Source organism: Canis lupus, chromosome 21 (genome assembly GCF_003254725.2).
Source record: "Canis lupus dingo isolate Sandy chromosome 21, ASM325472v2, whole genome shotgun sequence".
Classification (NCBI taxonomy): domain Eukaryota; kingdom Metazoa; phylum Chordata; class Mammalia; order Carnivora; family Canidae; genus Canis; species Canis lupus.
The window spans coordinates 26,406,706-26,426,375 of NC_064263.1; the positions used below are offsets into that span (position 1 = coordinate 26,406,706).

At 50.5% G+C, this 19,670-nt stretch overlaps 1 protein-coding gene across 1 annotated transcript in view; it reads left to right on the plus strand.

The window, feature by feature from the left end:
- XNDC1N (XRCC1 N-terminal domain containing 1, N-terminal like) overlaps positions 1–19,182 on the plus strand; it is a 39,088-nt gene extending 19,906 nt beyond the window's left edge. Inside the window, exons 11-24 of the mRNA XM_049098930.1 lie at positions 560–581; positions 942–958; positions 2,964–3,683; positions 5,290–5,502; positions 6,597–6,761; positions 8,383–8,557; positions 11,323–11,523; positions 11,610–11,772; positions 12,477–12,569; positions 13,684–13,876; positions 14,309–14,436; positions 14,607–14,685; positions 17,779–17,908; positions 18,723–19,182. Coding sequence (XP_048954887.1) covers positions 560–581; positions 942–958; positions 2,964–3,683; positions 5,290–5,502; positions 6,597–6,761; positions 8,383–8,557; positions 11,323–11,523; positions 11,610–11,772; positions 12,477–12,569; positions 13,684–13,876; positions 14,309–14,436; positions 14,607–14,685; positions 17,779–17,908; positions 18,723–19,066 — 2,643 coding nt within the window. The 3' untranslated portion in view covers positions 19,067–19,182. The remainder of the gene's footprint in view (positions 1–559; positions 582–941; positions 959–2,963; positions 3,684–5,289; positions 5,503–6,596; positions 6,762–8,382; positions 8,558–11,322; positions 11,524–11,609; positions 11,773–12,476; positions 12,570–13,683; positions 13,877–14,308; positions 14,437–14,606; positions 14,686–17,778; positions 17,909–18,722) is intronic.
- Positions 19,183–19,670: the final 488 nt, after the last annotated feature.

A 19,670-nucleotide genomic window follows, 5' to 3' on the forward strand; every position in this document is an offset into this window, starting at 1 on the left:
AGAGAGCTCACCACCCGCTTCCTGGGTCCAGTGCCCTATATGCCAGTTGTGGTTCTTAGCAGGAGAAATAGAAGAACATGCCAGCACATGTGGGGAGGTCCCACAGACATGAGCCAGGAAGTCCTATGGTTTTGGCCTCCCCACCCTCTATGACTGACACTGGGGCGTGGACCTCACAACAACTGAGAAGAGCTGATAATGCCAAGCTGCCCTCTCTTCTCTCCACTGGTTCCCTCAGGACTCTGCCTGAGGGCACATCTGGGCCCAACCTGGTCTCCACTCCCAATTGTCAAGGCTTCTGTCGCTATGGCACCCTATTCTCCCAAGACCACTCCATCCTTTTCCCCTTTGTAACTTCTGGGTTAGAACTGGTGATCTCTCTAGGGCTTCGGGACACAATCCAGAATGCCTTCCTCTCAGTGAGTGATGCACACCCTCATGTTCGTTTTCCTGAAAGGAAAACTGAGACCCAGTGAAACAAAAGGACTGCCTAGCAAATAAGATCTTGTGGTATACTTGGAAGTTGAGGGTGATTTTTGAGCATGAGACTAACCTTTAGCATCCCATGACCTTAACCCCCAGTATCATGTGTGGATTCCCTCCCTAGATACAATCAAGTAACAGTGTTGCTTGAAGAACTTGAAGCAAGTTCTTTATCTTGGACCCAGAATTAACCCTCAGTAACAGAAAACCCCTGTCATCCTGCTTGCAGAGCCCTTCTAGGGATCAGATGGGTTGATGACTAAGGAATGGATCTCAGCTTGGCTGCGGAACCTTGCGCAAATCCCAGTCCCCATTCCCATCTGTACAATGAGGCAGTTGGACTAGAGGGTCTCTAAGGTCCCCTCCACCTGTGACATTCTCAATTCTATTCCCGCCTTTCTGGAGCAACTACATCCTCTCCCCTTTCGCCAAAGTTTTCACTGTGTGTTGCTCACAAGTTCCTCTGGTCTCCAGGGTACAGGGCAGAAGGGGCGCAGCTGGTCCTGGCAAAGGGATGGCTCAGGGCGGGGTTTTGAACTCAAGGGTAGGAAAGCGGAAGCTGGGCACAGTCAGGGGAGCCAAGGAGCAGGAGAGCAGGAGTTAAATCTTTCGCTCCCTACCAGCATAAGTGGGTGCAGCCATGGACCTCCTCACGGTAAGAGGCCTGCTCTCCTACTTTTCCTCATCCTGGTCCCATTTCTGGCCATAGTTAAACAATAGATTGAGCCTCAGGGGTGGTAAGGACATCCTAGCTGCCATGCAGATGACGGATATTGCCATGTTGGTGGAGGAGAGCCCTTGGTGCTCCAAGCCTGAGCCCAGAGAAAACAGTAAGGATGGGCTAGGCTTGGTACAAGAGAGGGGCAAGGCAGCACTGATGGAGAAATGCCACTCCAAGTAGGAGAGGACAGAGCCAGGGAAGGTTGGTGGGGGAGGAGCATTAGGATCTGCTAGGAGGCCTGGACAGAGCTGAGAGGCTGCGGAAAAGCCCAGTTCAAAGACCCCTGCGTGGACGTGTCTGGACCTGTCCGTTGGAGGCTCTGGGATTCTCAGAGGGATGAGCAGCTGGGAGGTGAAGTCAACAAGATAGCTGAGTCCTGGGCAGATCCTATGTTAGACTCCCCTGCCTACCTGCTTTAACCTGCCCTTTCTCGGGGTGCCCACACTACCATGCTTGTGTGGGTTCCTATGAGGGTAGAAGCTGTGCTGAGGAAGGGGCCCCCAGGCAGACCCAGGCCTGGTACTTCCTCACGTAGGAATCTACACAAGAAAATGTTGACTAAGGAAATGTTTGTAATCTTCGGTGCTGCTCGTTTTTAAGATGGTGGAGGTGACCATAAACTAACATAGCTCTAGAAGCTGGAATAGGATTCTCCCTTAGAGCCACCCTGACACCTTGAGTTTTTAGCCCAATGGTACTGACTTCTGAATTCTAATCTCTAGGACTGTAATAATAAATTTGTATCGTTTTAAGCTATTTTTTTTAAAGAAAAAGATGCTTTTTCCAACCAAGACCAATTTTTTAAACGTCAGTATTTCAGTAAAAGGGGTATTTATTAACAGCATAACAAATCTATACAAGAAGCTATTATTACTATGTTATGAAAGGGTATTTCCAAAATGATTCCTAGAAAATATGGACATGAAATGTATCCCCTATACAGACACAATTTTGGGGGGAACATTCGTATTATAATTAAGATGATTACATTAGATATACCATATATACTAGAGTATAGGGTGTATATTTGATGTAGAATTTAATTTCAGAGTAATACATAGATAAAGTTGGTAACATTACTTTCCTTCTCAAAAGAAATGGTATCATTTATTTTTTTACATTTTCATATCACACATTTTGGATGTTTTGAACTAGTAAATATTTCAGAAATCCAAAACTAGTAACAGTAATTCCTGTTTGAGTTGAGAAGTAGCATAAAAAGTGTAGTTAAGAACACCAGCTCGGGGCAGCCCCAGTGGCGCAGCGGTTTGGCGCCACCTGCAGCCTGGGGTGTGATCCTGGAGACTCGGGATCGAGTCCCATATTGGGCTCCCTGCATGGAGCCTGCTTCTCCCTCTGCCTGTGTCTTTGTCTCTCTGTGTCTATGAATAAATAAATAAAATCTAAAAAAAAAAAAAAAAAAAAAACACCAGCTCCTCAGCCAGGCTGCCTGGGTCCCCATCTCATCTAAGTGGCTTTGCATATCTGTACCCCAGTTTCCTCTCCTGTTGAAGGGTGGGGTGACTGCCTCTACCTCACAGAGTTATTGAAAGGAGTGAGTGAGTTACTGTACTTGAAAAGCACTCAGAAAAGTAGCATATAGAAGTACTGCATAAAGTGTACTTTGAAAACAACACTAGTAGGTGTTCGGGCTAAAGCAAAATAGTATGGTGGTTGGGGTTGAGGCCTAAGGGAAGAAGCATGAGGGAGCCGCCAAAAGCAAAGGACTGAGGGGTCCCCCTCTCCATCCTTCCTCCAGCCGCAGCCCACCTGGATGGAGATCCTGAACAAGAAGCTGAGATTCCCACCTCCGCTGCTGGCTGCCATCCAGGAGGGGCGCCTGGGCCTCGTGCAGCAGTTGCTGGAGTCGGGGGTCGAGGCAGCGGGCAGCGGGCCAGGAGGGCCCCTGAGGAACGTGGAGGAGGCCGAGGATCGCTCCTGGAGGGAAGCTCTCAATCTGGCCATCCGGCTGGGCCATGAGGCCATCACTGACGTGCTGCTGGCCAATGTCAAGTTTGACTTCCGGCAGATTCACGAGGCCCTGCTGGTGGCCGTGGACACAAACCAGCCAGCAGCCGTGCGGCGCCTGCTGGCCCGGCTGGAACGAGAGAAGGGCCGCAAGGTGGACACGAGGTCTTCCTCGCTGGCTTTCTTTGACTCGTCCATCGACGGCTCGCGCTTTGGCCCCGGGGTCACCCCACTGACCCTGGCCTGCCAGAAGGACTTGTACGAGATCGCGCAGCTGCTCATGGAGCAGGGCCACACCATTGCCCGGCCGCACCCGGTCTCCTGCGCCTGCCTCGAGTGCAGCAACGCCCGCCGCTACGACCTGCTCAAGTTCTCCCTGTCCCGCATCAACACGTACCGCGGCATGGCCAGCAGGGCCCACCTCTCCCTGGCCAGCGAGGACGCCGTGCTGGCCGCCTTCCAGCTCAGCCGGGAGCTCAGGCGCCTCGCGCGCAAGGAACCGGAGTTCAAGGTGGGACTCTCAGACCTCCTCCCGCCCCGGGTCCCCAGAGCCATCCTTCCACACGGCCCGGTAGGCTTGCGGTGGGTATTCCGAGGTGGGGGTTCAGGAAGATGAGGAGGCCTTGTTCTGTTCTCAGTAGCCCTTCATTTTAATGGGGGAGTTGCAGAACCCCACCCTGAAGGAAGATCTCCTTCCAAGGGCAGAGAGCCATCGCTTTAGGGGCGCCTAGCTGTGGGGGCGGCACACGCCCTACCCTAGGGATGCCCGAGTCTAAGGGAGGCGGGAGGGCACAGATAGAAAAGCAGCTAGACTTAGAGATGACATTAGTGAAACCCGCCCTTTCTGAAATCCTCCGTGAGGTCCCACATCAACCATTGTGTGTTGAGGCCTCAAGCTTGTGCTCAGAAGCAGGGAAGAGCAGAGTGAGGTGGCCAAGGCCCTCCTAGTGAAGCCGCTCAGCTTCACTACGTGCCTCAGTGGAGAAGGCTCCCTGGCTTCCAAAACCCAGAAAAGAGAGCTCAGGAGGCTACAGCTGTTGTGTTCAGGGCAGACTCTGGAAGAAGCAGAATGAATCTCCGCTACACAGCCAAGCAGTTTAATACAAGTGAAGAGGAGGAGGGAGCATATTTGCAGTAGGGGTGCAGTCCAAGCAAAGGCTGCCACGTTGAAAAAGTAGATGAGAGTAGATCATCTCACGGTGATGAGAGCAGGGGCCTGCAAGCACGGGACAGAGAATGTGTGAGGGGGAACAGGGAGGCCTGGTGGCAGGCACTCATCAGGAGCCATGAATTCCACCAGCCCAGTTCCATCCCTCACTCATCCACCGACATCTCCTCCGTGCCAGGGGGACTCGGTCCCCAGGGTATCGGAACAGAGGCCTAAGGAAGGATGTGGCTCTTGCCCAATGAGCTGGAGAAAGAGCACGCTGCTTCACCAGAGTTGTGGGAGAATCAGAGCCCCCATTTCACAAGTAGCAGGAAAGTGGGGTCCTTCCAAAGGACTTTTCTTCTGCGCTCACAGCAGCCCACAGAAGGAGGCAGCAGGGATTGTCAGCCCCGTTCCCCAACGTGTCACCAGTGTGACACCACCTGAGGGCCAGTGGAGGGCTTGGGCCCAGCCTCCTGTAGTTCTCACCTGTGTTCTCTCTGGGATTGGGGCCCTGAGTAAAACTGAGGCTAGGATGGGGAAAGTGGAGGCAAGAACTGCCTTACCCGTGTCTGCTTCTAAAACTGCCAGCTTCTTGTGCAAAGTAGGTGCTCAGAAAAATTAATGAAATGAACACAAGGAAGGCATGAGGAACAGGCCGAGAAGTGGGACAGGAAATGGACTAGAAAGGGGAGATACAAAGGACAGGCAAGGGGGGTTGTAATGACTTAGAGATGAGGTGAGTGGAGCACCAGAGAAGCAAAATTGATGCAAGAGGCATCTCACAGCAAGGAGAAGAGCTGAGGTGGCAAAGAAAGGACATCTGACTCAGGGTGACATCCCATGTGGGGAAGTGATGGCCTGAGGCAGGACAGAGGTGGCCCAGGCTCACTGTTGGGGGGTTGAGGGCCGGCTTCACGGGGCGGGGGCTGCAGTGGGGGCAGGCACACACGGACCTGTTTCCCTACAGCCCGAGTACATTGCCCTGGAGTTGCTGAGCCAGGACTATGGCTTTGAACTGCTGGGCATGTGCCGAAACCAGAGCGAGGTCACTGCGGTGCTCAATGATTGGGGCGAGGACAACGAGACTGAACCTGAGGCTGATGGCCTGGGCCAGGCCTTTGAGGAAGGCATCCCCAACCTGGCGAGGCTGCGACTGGCCATCAACTACAACCAGAAGCGGGTCAGCTGGGCCCTGCCCCAACCCTCACCCCCGCCCCCATCCCTGCCCTGCTGTGGCTGGGCAGCCCCTGGTACAGCCCAAATAAGTTCTCTCCTTGCCTTCCTAGATCATGATCCCAAGCACCCTTCCATCTAGGCCCTTGGCCCTGTGGGTCTCCTCACCTTCCTCCTTACCTTTAGTCTAAGCCCCTAACCTCTCCCCAGCCCTGGCAAGTCCCATTACCCACCAGGACCCTACCTTCAGCTCAGACATCTGGGTTTCACTCAGCTCTGCCTCTGGCCTATATAGTAAGTTTGGTCCAGTCTTATTCTGATGTTAGACTTCAGTATCTCTCCCTATACAGCAAGATTAGACTAGATCTCTGAGGGCTCAGATATCAAGTGTTTCCATTATTCCCCACCTCATTAGATGCCTGTTCCTATAAGCTAAAGACTTTTAGCCTGCCCATCCCTTACTTCTCCCTCTCACCCACCCTCAGATATCCTATCCCACCAGGAGCTTAACCAAAAACCTCCTTTCATAATAGTTTCTCTGGCCCTGTCCCCCAAGACACCAAACCCTACTTTCCCTGCTCCTGTCATCCTCAAGACTGGTGCCCCACATCTCTAACAAGACAGGAACCCCTAAGGATTCTGCAACTTGGGTACCTAGTCCCATCCATCACTGCCTGACTTAGATTCAAGAATGTAGGATCTGAGGGCACCTGGCTGGCTCACTCAGTAGAGCATCTGACTCTTGGGTTGTGAGTTTGAGCCCCCCATTGGGTAAAGAGATGACAAAGAGAGAGAGAGAGAGAGAGAGAGAGAGAGAGAGAGAGAGAATGAATGTGGGATCCAGAGAGTCCAGAAAAATCTTTGAGTTCAACTTCTCCTTCATAGACTAGGAAACCAAGGCCCAAAGAGGGATGGGGTCTGGGGTCAGCCCAAGGTCACATGGCAAATGAGTTTCCTCTCTGGAGCTGGGTGGCCTCAGAAGAAAAGAAATACAGCTCAATCTTTGCAGCAGGGAAGTAAGGACTACGTACCCAGTTGGCTTCCCCTCTCTCTTCCCTGCCTGGTAACCACCCACTCTACTCACGCGCCATCTCTGCTTAGTTTGTAGCACACCCCATCTGCCAGCAAGTCCTGTCCTCCATCTGGTGTGGGAACCTGGCTGGCTGGCGTGGAAGCACCACCATCTGGAAGCTCTTCATTGCTTTCCTCATCTTCCTCACCATGCCCTTCCTCTGCCTTGGCTACTGGCTGGCACCCAAGTCCCGGGTACTAAGAATAATAAGAACTGCCATTTACCAAGCACTTTGCTAATGTGCCCATTAAGTCACCTGAAGGGGTGCTAGGAAGTAGGTATGACACTTATTTATAGAGGAGGCATATCGGGATGCCTGGGTGGCTCAGCAGTTTGGCACCTGCCTTTGGCCTGGGGCGTGGTCCTGGAGTCCCAGGATGAAGTCCTGTGTGGGGCTCCCTGCATGGATCCTGCTTCTCCCTCCGCCTATGTCTCTGCCTCTCACTGTGTCTCTCATGAATAAATAAATCTTTAAAAATATAGAGAGAGAGGAGACACAGAGGATGGAAGTGCTCTTTTTGTCCAGAGGTGACAGGAAATAGCTCAGTCGGGATTGATTAATTAAGATTTTATTTATTTATTCATGAGAGACACACACGGAGAGGCAGAGACAGGCAGAGGGAGAAGCAGGCTTCCTGCGGGGAGCCTAATGTGGGACTTGATCCCAGGACCCAGGGTCATGACCTGAGCCAAAGGCAGCCGCTCAACCACTGAGCCACCCAGGTGTCCCTGCAGTCAGGATTTAAACTGAGGTCTCTGCCTCCAAAGCCTGATCTTATATACAACCCTATACTCTCCTAAAGAGACCCCCACCCCAGCCTACAAATTATTTGAGTCTTTATGGGCCCAGATATTTTTATTCTTTCATTTCCACAAGTATTTCCTTGAAAGCCTATTGTGAGCCAGGCGTTAGGCCTGGCCCTGGGGATATCACAAAGAGCAAGCAATGTCAACCAGGTGAGGAACAGGGAGAGCAGTGTTCCAGGGAACGGGAGCATATCCGAAGGCCCAGGGGACAAAGAACATGAAGGATTAGTGAAACTGGAAGAATTTCTGTGTTGCTAAAGCCTAAGTAGAAATAGCAAGTGGTGGGAAGCAGGCAGGGGCCAGATCTAGCAGAGCCTCAGAAGCAGTGATGGAAGTCATTGTAGGATTGTAAGGAAGTGAGTGATCCCATTAGTTGTGGGTTTTAGAAAGTTCTCTCTACTAGAGGCATGAGGATGGATGGGGTGAGGGAGGGCAGGAGTTCGGGAGATGGTCATTGTCTAAGATGAAGACACAGGAGGAGGTGAAAGAACGAGTTTGGGATAGAAGATGATGAATTTATTTTTTTTAACTTGCTTGTGACTGAACTCAAGGACCCTGAGGGACCTCCTGGGGGAAGTCACTTTACTTCTGTGGTCCTCAGTTCTTAGCTGAAAAAACTGAGAATACTCATATGGTTGTGAAGGAAATAGACATGGAATATAGGACTTCTCTTTTTTTTTTTTTTTTCAATTTTTTATTTATTTATGATAGTCACAGAGAGAGAGAGAGAGAGAGAGAGAGACAGAGACAGAGACACAGGCCGAGGGAGAAGCAGGCTCCATGCACCGGGAGCCCGATGTGGGATTCGATCCCGGGTCTCCAGGATCGCGCCCTGGGCCAAAGGCAGGCGCCAAACTGCTGCGCCACCCAGGGATCCCGAAATATAGGACTTCTCAATAAATGTCCAAACAAGGGCATGAGTGAAAGGAAGAGTCTGGAAGTTCCTCCCAGGAAGGGGAGAGCTGTGACAGACCCCAGAGAGCCATGCTTTCCTTCCTTCCCCCCAAGCTGGGCCGTCTGCTAAAGATCCCAGTGCTGAAGTTCCTGCTGCACTCGGCCTCGTATCTGTGGTTCCTTATCTTCCTGCTGGGTGAATCCCTGGCCATGGAGTCACAACTGAGTACCTTCCACGGCCGCAGCCAGACCGTCTGGGAGACCTCCCTACACATGGTTTGGGTCACAGGTACATGTGTGGGGCATTTTATTTGTAGCAGTAGCAGTCCCCTTTTATGGGCTCCCTACTGCTCTTCAAAATAAGTACTCCAACGGGGCGGGGGAGGGAGGCAGCTCTCCCTGTGGATGCAGCCTGAACCTGTAACCTAACCCCTCTGGGCTCCAACACACCAAGAGATGTTCTTCATTTGCTCCCAGTTAGGGAGTTAGCCCTGTGATAAGACTCCCTGAGAAAGGGCCCCATATTTCCCCCACTCTGGATGTTCCTATCCTCTCACAAATAAGACACTGATCCATCGTGGCAGGTGGGAAATTAGCTTGGTGTCATGATAGCCTGCCAATATACCACCAAGCAATCTATTCCCAAAAGTCAGGGAACAAGAAGTCTCACAGATCAAATCGAGATGCCTAAATCATATAGTTTATTAAATCCACAAATGGTATACTTATGATGGTGGTGTCAGGGGAACCAGAGTTGAGGTTCGAGCAGAGGCGACAACAGCCAGAAGTTGCCTGGCCCCAACACTTCATCTATGGGAGAGACGTAGGGGCAAGTATGTCTGGCCACAGCTGAAGCTTGCTAATCATCCTGAGGATCAGCTATGAATTGCCTTTGCAATCCTTGTGCAAAGGACACATAGGGCCAGAATGGGTATTACTAATGGGTAGCAGACTTAAAAGCTGATGAATCCTGAGAGCTTCATCTGCCATATGTATATTCAGTACATAACAAATATTTAGTCTACCCATCCCTTTCTATATATGTTCACACATATATGCTCTACTCAATTTATTTGTTCAACATGTCACCCAAATAACTAACTTATCTGTGCTCAGTGTATAAGTTTCATCCATTCCATCAGTTTTCTCTATAGCAGCATCAAGTATTCCTTAACAATTCAGCAAAAGCCAATACAAGAATCCCCAGAGCACTACCTAGCCTCTGGCTGGCCAGCTCAACGGGCTGGGCTGTTGGCCCCATCCTCAGCCGTCCTCCCCTCATTTAGCTCTAGCTTAGTTAGCAAACCCCCAAGCTACCAGTAGACCAAGTCCACTCCTCCACCCTGTACCAAGCCAGTCAATGATGCCCAAAAGGAAATTTGGCCAAAAAACTCTGGGGAAGAAAACAACAGTCCAACAGGAAAAAATTTTCATCCAATGATTTACTAAACACTGTGGACCTATGCTAAGTGCAGATGAAACCAATTCTGTTCCAGCCCATGGGGAAAGAAACATCTTAAGCAACAAAACTCTGCATTTCTTCATGTACTGTGCTCACTGCTACCCTACTGTGAGTGGAGCCCCAATAATGCACGGATAAGTTAAATATGGTTTCATCCACCTGTGAAACATAAAGGACTGAACATTCCCACCAGGCTCACGAGATAGTCTCCGGCTGGGAGAACTGATGTAGTTCCTGAACTCACCTTGCTCCCGCTTGTCCCCTGGCCTGTGTTCATCCTCTTTTCCCAGCACTGATGCCTGCCCATGCTGCTTAGCCACCTGGCTGGCTCAAATCTCAGCTTAAAGGTTCCTTTTTTGAGAAACTTTGCCTGGCCCCCAAATCAGGGTGAGGATCTGTTCCTAAACATTCCCAAGGCAGCCTCTCTATTCCTTGCTCTTCAATCTTAGCATTTATCACACTGGCTTGTAACTACTTGGCTACTTGCCTGTCTTCCTCGCTAGAATCTGGGAGTCCAGAGACTGTATTTGTCTTATTCACCACAGGGCCCCCCTGACACATGTAGTAGCTTAATAAATGTTGGCCTAATTGTGACTCCTAGGCTTTGTTCTGGGCACTGTGGACAAGGAGATGAATCAGACACAGTCCCTCCCCTTAAGGAGTTCAAAGTTTAGGGGAGGTGAGGGGAGATAGACCCAGGAAGAGATATCCTATGGTGCCCCGTGGTTGATGGCATCACAGAAATCTGAAGGAAGCTGTGAGAGCAGAGTTCAGGGTGCAATTCACTCTCTCTGCTTAGGGAAGGCTTCACAGAGGAGGTAGTTTTTGACCTGGGCCATCATGGTGAGCCTGGCTTCAAGCAGGTGTGGAAGGGCCTTCTAGGCAAACAGAGAAAGCACACGCTTGTGTATCCAGAGAATGGAGAAGGGTACAATGCAGCAGGATTGCCTGGCTAATGCGGTCTAGCTTCTATGACCCCCCCAATCCCCAGGTCTGGAACTTTTCCCCACTGAGGCACAGAGCACTCAGAGCAGATGGATAATTTGGAGCCCCTTCAAATCAATATTCTCGAAATATTTGTCCAGTATTTATTTGGTGGAAGGAAGGGAGACAACAGATTTAAATCATTGCCTCCTAGTACCAGCCTCTCCCAGGTGTTAGTTTATGCATATCAACTGCCTGGGATCATCAGTGCAGGCCACACCACAAATGAGTCTGCATCAGCTAGGAGGCATTCATTCATTCATTCATTCACTCATTCATTCATTCATTCATTTAGAGAGAGAGCGCACCAGTGAGGTGGGGAGGGGCAGAGGGAGAGGGAGAGAGAGAATTTAAGCAGTCACCATACCCAGCACAGACCCTGAGATCATGACCTGAGCTAAAATTAAAAGTCCAAGGCTCAACTGACTGAGCCACTCAGGCACCCTGGGAGTCTTTTTTATTTTCACAGAAGATCATTTTGTACTTACGTAGATTGCATGTTTACGTTTTACCAACTTTGTCCTTATGGTATCTTAGCTCTCCCCCTACCCTGCCAGGGGTAGGTGCCCCCCACCATAACCTAGCTCTCCCCCTACCACCTCCTCCAGGTTTCCTGTGGTTTGAGTGCAAGGAAGTGTGGATCGAGGGCCTGCGCAGTTACCTCCTGGACTGGTGGAACTTTCTGGACATGGTCATCCTGTCCCTGTACCTGGCAGCCTTCGCGCTGCGCCTCCTTCTGGCTGGGCTTGCCCACGTGCACTGCCGGGATGCCCCTGATGGAGCCACCTGCCACTATTTCACCACAGCTGGTGAGTGCCCCCCAACTCGGTTTGGATCCCCCAGTCCCTTCTCTCCCTGGCCTCTCAGCCTCGGCCTCCATTCCAACCCTGCACAGAGCGAAGTGAGTGGCACACTGAGGACCCCCAGTTCTTGGCGGAGGTACTGTTTGCTGTCACCAGCATGCTCAGCTTCACCCGCCTGGCCTACATCCTGCCGGCCCACGAGTCACTGGGGACTCTGCAGATTTCCATCGGCAAGATGATTGACGACATGATTCGGTGTGTAGTGTCCCTGCTCAGAGCATCCTCCCCTGTGATAGACTCTGCTTGATCTCCTTGTAAAATTCCCTAGCCCCCAACCCCCAGCCCCCAGCCCCTGCTGGCTAATCCATTCTCATCCAAGGCTTTAACTCTGCTGATGATAAATCTTGTCCAGTAGGACTCTCTGACATACTCACTCATCCTTGAACCACATCTCAGTATTTCAGTCCCTCCCTGGGAGACAGTCCCATCCCCAGATTTGATTGCTTCAACTCAGTACCCTTCATTCTCAGGGAAGAGCTCCTGCTTCGGCACCATTTTATTTTATGATTTTTAAAGATTTATGCATTTATAGAGACAGAGTGTGCGCATGTGAGTAGAGGTGGGTGTGGAGTGGGTTGGGAAGGTAGGCAGAGGAAGAGAGGCAGAGAGAGAGGGAGAGAGAATCCTTGAGCAGACTCCCTGCTGAGCACAGAGCCCAACTAGGGGCTCAATCCCAGGACCCTGAGATCATGAGCCCCCAAGCACACCCCTATCCTGGCACCATTTTAAATGGCTTCTCCTTTCCCATCCCTACTTTCTCTATTCTTAATAGTCACCAAATTGAACACTTGTCAAGAGATACTGAGTCTGAAGGGTGTCATCCGATCCCTCTTCCCAGAGCATGACTTCTCCCAAGGTGGAGACCTTCTCTGACTCTTCCCCATCCCACCCCCTGCCAGGTTCATGTTCATCCTCATAATCATCTTGACTGCCTTCCTCTGTGGTCTCAACAACATCTATGTGCCCTACCAGGAGACGGAGAGGCTGGGCAAGTATGCTGGGGCAGAGGCAGCATGGGCAGGTGGAAGTCTGGAGCTTAGGGATCACCTCTGCCTTCCCCTGCTTCTTCATCTATTCACTCATAATTAATCTCTTGTTTGGGCAAAAATTAATTCACTCTCTCGATTCACATTCATTCATTTGTTAACTCATTCATTTACTCACTTTCTTCTCAAACTTATTATTTTAATAATGTCAGTCCTATGAAATAATTCAAAGCACATTGGACACCTATATACCCTTCACCTAGCCCTATCAATTGAAAATGTTTTGCCACATTTTGCTCAATTTTTTGCTCTCCTTATTCTTTTTTTTTTTTCCTTGAAACATTTAAAAATAGGTTGCAAACATCATGACATTTCATCCCTAAATATTTCAGGAGATTTACAGCATAACCACAAAACCATTATCACACTCAAAAGCTTTTTTCTTTCTTTCTTTCTTTCTTTCTTTCTTTCTTTCTTTCTTTCTTTCTTTCTTTCTTTTCTTTTCTTTTCTTTTCTTTTCTTTTCTTTTTTTTTTTAAATAGGTGCTACACCCCACGTGGGGCTTGAACTCACAATCCATGTGCTACCAACTGAGCCAGCCAGATGCCTCCACACTTAAAAAGTTAATATCATGATCCTGGGGTCATGAGTTCAAACCCCACATTGGGCATAGAGCTTACTTCTGAAAAAAAAATTAAATAAGTAAATAATTTGAAATGAATCCCAAATTATTATTTACTTCACAGTTCTTATTCAAATTTCCCAGTTGCCCCTGCCAAAAAGTCTTTCTAGCTTTTTAAAAATCTGAGATCCAGTCTGGGTCATGTGTTACATTCTGTTGTCATATTAGTCTCCTTTAATCTGCAATATGCCCTCTACCTTTTCTTTTAGCACCTTTGGTGCTACTATATGCTCAATAAATGTTGGCTTACTGAAAGAATGAGTGAGAGCTGAGAAATGACAAGAGTCAGTACGAACTGGGCCTGGGTAGTCCAAGAGCTTCACGGAAGCAGAACACCCTTGGCTGGGTCCTGGAGGATGAGGAGGAGTGTGTGGGGGCAGCACTTAGGCTCTCCTCCCACCCCTCACATCCTATCCTTTGCTCGGCTCTGCGTGCCAGTTTCAACGAGACATTCCAGTTTCTGTTCTGGACTATGTTTGGCATGGAGGAGCACAGCGTTGTAGACATGCCTCAGTTTCTGGTGCCTGAATTCGTGGGCCGGGTCCTCTATGGCATCTTTACCATTGTCATGGTCATTGTGCTGCTCAACATGCTCATCGCCATGATTACCAACTCCTTCCAGAAGATTGAGGTGAGCTGAGGCCAGCTCAAGGCCAGGGAGAAGAAGGGACACAGGGATGAGTCTTAGTAATGCTATCAGTTTCTCCAGACCCAAGTCTGGTGCTCTTTCCACTTCCTGGTTGTGAGGAAGTGTGCGCTGTGGAAAAGTAGGTGGGAACATGAGAAGGCAGAGGGAAGATGGGTGGGGTAGGGGTTGTGGCTGGAGAACAGCCTGGGCAGGAACTGGATGGCAGAGGATGAAAGCTAGTGGGGAGGAAGAGAGGAAAAGGTGTGCCAGGCAGGGGCAGTGTGGGTGGTAGACGGAAAAGGGGAGAAGAAGGTGGTGGGCACACTGCAGAAGGAGAGATGTGGACCCTGGGGAGCTTGAGGCAGACAGGGCTGGCAGGAGGGCTGAGGGCTGGCTACCAAAGTGGCCCTTGCTCAGCCCCTGCCTCCGCCCCAGGACGACGCCGATGTAGAGTGGAAGTTTGCTCGCTCCAAGCTCTACCTGTCCTACTTCCGGGAGGGCCTGACGCTGCCTGTGCCCTTCAACATCCTGCCCTCCCCCAAAGCCCTCTTCTACCTCCTCAGGTGATGACTCAGAGCACTCACCCCCCACCTCCCACGCACCCCGCACTCCACTGTGGAGCTCCACTGGGCTTGTTCCCACCCCCCCACCACTCTACCTCCACCCCCCACCGCCGCCACTTCCTAGGCCCTGGCCCCTGACTAACCCTTGCTGGCCCCTCCGAATCTCTCAGGAAAATTTTCCGCCTCATCTGCTGTTGCTGCTCCTGCTGCAAAAGCAAGAAGCTGGACTATCCGCCAATCCCCACCTTTGTGAGTAATTCATTTGCTAGTCCTGGGTCTTGTCACACCAGGACTTCAACTGTCTTGTCTATACCACCTGTTTGTCTGCACACCCCTAGTCTGTCTTGCCAGTATGTTCCTCAGAAAGCCATTTCCCAAGTCCTCCTCTCGCTTCTGGCTGCCTTTCCCTGTTCCTGGCTCTTGCCATTTCCTAGATTTCCAATCATGGGTCACCCAGCTTCAACAGAAATCCATACTGTGCTGCTCCCAAGCCACAGGCACCCTATTTGGCTCAGACCTGTCCTGCAGCCTTAAGCAGCTGCTTGAGCACCTGCTGAGCCAGAGAAGGATCTGGAAACCCCTACTCTCCCCTACCAATCCTTTTCAGTATTGCATTTTTATTACTATTTTTACACAATCTTTTTGCCATCAAAAAGAAAAAAGCTCCAGATTTCAGACAAACCTCTTTGCCTTAAACTGAGCCAAGACACAGTTGAATGTTTTTGGTTTCTTTTTTTAATGTTAGACACCTGATGGCTCAGTGGTTGAGCATCTGCCTTCAGCTCAGGGCATGATCCTGTGGTCCTAAGATCGAGTCCCTCTGCCTGTGTCTCTGCCTCTCTCTGTGTCTCTCATGAATAAATACAATCTTTATAAATAAATTAATTAATTTTAAAAATGTTAAGAATCCAAGGGAAGAATGCCATCACAAACTGGGAAGTTAAACAGCTGATAGAGACGAGAGGAGAGAGGAGGCTGAGCTTCCTTACCTCTTGGTATCTGCTCCCTGACCCAGGCTAGGCATGGGAGCCCCATCCTATTTCAGGCCAGTGTTATGGCCAAGTCTGTAGGAAGTTCTCTCCATTCCCTTTAAAACTTGTTATCTGGGGGCACCTGGGTAGTTCAGACTGTTAAGTGTCTGCCTTCGGCTCAGGTCATGATCACAGGGTCCTAGGATTGGGCCCCGAGTCAGGCTTCCTGTTCAGTGGGGAATAGGCTTCCCCTTCTCCCTCTGGCCTTCCCCCTCTGCTTGCGCTCTCTCTCTTGCTCATGCCCTCTCTCTCTCTCAAATAAATAGATAAAATATTTTGAAAAACAAAACAAAACAAAATACAACACTTGCTATCTGAGGATCTCTCCAAGCCAGAGACTCCAGGCCAGTCTGAGGGGGCCCCAGGTCAACTCTGGAGCTCTGAGGTCCCTGGATCCCCAGGTAAGGAAGGCCTTCCCTGATTGGCCGATAGTTTGTTCAACAAACCCTTACCGAGCACACCCATACTGGCAATAAAGATCTGCATAGCAGTGGTCTCTGAAGGTGCTGCCTGTCTAGAGTAGCAGGAGGAAATGGATAGTAATTGCACCACAGGACAAGCCCATGAATGAGAGAAGCACAGGGAGCACAGGGGACAAGCCCCAGATCCAGACTCAGGAGTCAGGGAGCTTCCCAGAGCCCTTGAGAACAGAACAGAACCCTGCAGGGTATACAGGAGGCTGATGGGCAGATACAGTGGAGATGGGAGTTCTAGGCACAAAAACCTGCATGTACTCAGCATGGGGCAAACAGGAGGCTTATAATCAACTAAACGCCCAGAGTTCCCAGTTCCTACCACTCCCTGGCTCCGGGCGATCCTATGTGGATGCCTCCTTCACCGTCATGGACCTCTGACTCCAAATTCTGGAACTATCACCTTTTCCCTTGGTCACTTCCTATTCCTGTCCAGGCTGCCTGGTGCCTCTTCACAGACCATCTGTCAGGGAGGCTCCACTCTAGGGTGAGACTCTACTTCTCCACCTGAGGCTGTACCCAATTCTCTGGGCCTGTGCCCAGTCCTAGAGGGGCAGAGCTACTGTGTCCTGCTGGATCCCCTGACACTAGCCAGCTAGGATGTCCCCCACTGGAGTCCCACCCTCCTCCCAGCTGCCCCCACCTCACTAGCCTGTTCTTTGGTGACCCAGTCGGATGTCCCTGACCACCTACCCTGCATCCTCAGGAAATGGCCTCCCTATGTTCTTATTCCTTATTTTATACAAGGAAAATGCTTTATAGACTCTGTAATTGTAAGAGGCCTATAATTCTCTCTCATATTTCTGCCTGCCCCAGCTTGGTCAATCCCATCTTTCCCCTGAAAATATTTAATAAAATACCTTGCTTTTTTTTATGAGTAAATATGCTAACTATAAAATATTTAGAGAGAAGAGGGCAGCCCAGGTGGCTCGGTTTAGCACCGCCTTCAGCCCAGGGCCTGATCCTGGAGACCCGGGATCGAGTCCCACATCGGGCTCCCTGCATGGAGCCTGCTTCTCCCTCTGCCTATGTCTCTGCCTCTCTCTCTCTCTCTCTCTCTCTCTCTCTCTGTCTCTCATGAATAAATAAATAAAATCTTAAAAAATATATTTAAAGAGAAGACAAAACTATATACAAATAATTATTTCCTAGGCATTTAGAGAGCCCCTACTCTATGCCAGGGAAGTACTAACCTGGGAAGTAGGCATTGCTACTATTTCTGTATTAAATTTGGATACCCTCAGGCCTGAAGGAATTAACTTACCTGAGGCGCACAGCTGTTAAGTGACTGAGCTAGAATTTGAGCCTCTATCTTCCCAGTCTTGTGCTTTGCCTACTACACCTCTGTTCTCTCCCACAGTCTGCCCCATCTACATGGGCCCTGCTTGCCCTCTTGGTACTGTCCTGGGGTCTACGGCCGGACCCCAAATCAATCATTCCAATTTGCCTGATGATTTCCAAGTAGACACCTCTCCACATCCTCTAGTTTCCCCCTCTGCAGCCTTTGAAGGGCAAGGTTAACCTGGACCAACTCAAGAAAACCAAGGTGGGGTTGGTGGCAGGAGAGAGAACTCAATAGTGCCAGACTCAACATTTTTGTCTCTGCCCCCACCTTTCTGCTCTGCACCCCCACACACACCACACCCCCAGTTCTTTTATACTCAGCCTTTGCTCAGCTTCTGCCTCCTTCTGCCTTCCAGGACTGCACCAGTTTCTAGCTATGTGGCCTTCAGGGAGAGACTTAGCCTCCATCCTTTATCATCTGGGGAGAGAGTGTAGTGATTACAAAATGACTGAAGGGATAGAGTCCTTCTCACCCTCTGGTCTTCCCATCTCAGGCCAATCCCGGGGCAGGGGCAGGGCCTGGGGAGGGAGAGCACAGATCCTACCGCCTCCGAGTCATCAAGGCCCTGGTACAGCGCTACATAGAGACTGCCCAGCGGGAGTTTGAGGAGACCCGACGGAAAGGTTAGTGGCTCACCCCCAAGCCTTCCCCATGCATTGCGGGAATAAATACCCAGGCTCACACCCTGCAGTGTGGCCCTCCTACTCAATGACTCTCTGAGCCATTCTGACATTTATTCCACTCATTTCATTCACTCCTTCCTTCGTGTGTTCGTTAACTCATCCATTGGCTCACTCTCTTAACTCATTACTCATTCATTTGCTCATTCACTAATTCACTCATTCAATCTACATTCATTGCCACATCCCCTTTGTTCCAGCCTCATTTTGGAGGGAGGGGGCACTGGGTAGAGCAGAGACTCGGGGGAAGTTTTCCGTCTGGTGAGAAAGAGAAACCATCTTTGTAAGCAGATAGTACTTAGGAGAGACCCAGATTGCAATGGGAGCCCCAGGGAGATGGAGAGCCTATTGTTTTGAGAGGCTCATGGGAAGGTAGAAGGAGAGAGGACCAGAGTTGGAGAAAGCAGAGGTGTAATTCAAACTGGGCCCTGAGCATGGGTAGATGGGAATAGGGCTGACAAGGACAGAGACACAAATCTCTACCCATTAAAAATGTTCCCATCCCTGTGATTCCTGATCCCTTCTCTGGCCCACAAGACTTTCCTTCTTGATATCTCCTAAACTCACGACCACCCCAGTCCCACTCAGATTCGTCTGCTCCAGACTCTGCCTATCCTGACCCCCAGCCCATGAGCCAGTCTCTCACTCCCTCTGGCCTGCAGGCAGGATGTCCCCTGGGATTCTGTTGAGGGAAGTGGTTCAGGGCTGGCTCATCTTCTGAGGGACCACCCCATCAGCATTTTGTCCCCCACCCCAGACCTTGGCAACAGACTCACAGAGCTGACGAAGACAGTGTCTCGCCTGCAAAGTGATGTGGCTGGTGTGCGGAGGACCCTGGCAGAGGGAGGGACGTCCTGGCCACCTGAAGGTGCCAGCATCCTCAGTCGCTACATCACTCGAGTGCGTAACAGCTTCCAGAACCTGGGCCCTCCCATCCCCGAAACCCCAGAGCTGACAGAGCCAGGGATCGTGGAGACTCCAGCTTCTGGAGAGTCTGGCCCTTCCTCCCCAGCTCACGTGTTAGTGCACAGGGAGCAGGAATCAGAGGCGGCTGGGGACCTGCCCCAGAAGGAAGATTTGGGAATCAAGGAGGGGTCCTGATGCAGTGGGAGGGTCCCTTCTGTTGCTTGGTAGAGCAGCCTAGGTGGGTGAGGATAGGTGTCACTCAGTAGAAGCCTATGCTGCTTTACTTGCCTCAATAAAGTTTCTGTTCTGGATGTCAGATGCCTCCAGAATGTGTGAGAATCTCTGTCTCTCCATGTTTTGAGGTTCCCCTTCCCTCACCCCTAAAATGGACTCTTGTGAGAGCAGGACAGAGAGAAAGGTCTTGCTCTGGGGTCCCAGGTATCTCAGGCTTAGGCTCCTACTTTGAGTTAGAATCTTTAGTCAAAAGAGTTCTGGACTGGGAGGCAGGGAGCCTGGTTTCAATACTAACTCTTTGACCCTAAGCAAGTTGCTTCCCTCCTTAGCTTTGCATTCCTCTTCTGAGAAATGGGCTGATGAATCCATCTGTCCTCTTTCCTTCCTTCCTTCCTTCCTTTGGGGAGTTTGTGAGGAATCTCTGGCTGTTAAAGCTTCTGGGTTTGCAAGTTGTGGTATGTGACAGGGGTCTGCACAGGAGACCATGTCTAGGAGTGATCAAGAAGTCATCCTTTTAGTTCTTCTGTCTCTGAGTCTCCCAAAGCCAAAGCAGGGTAAATGGTCT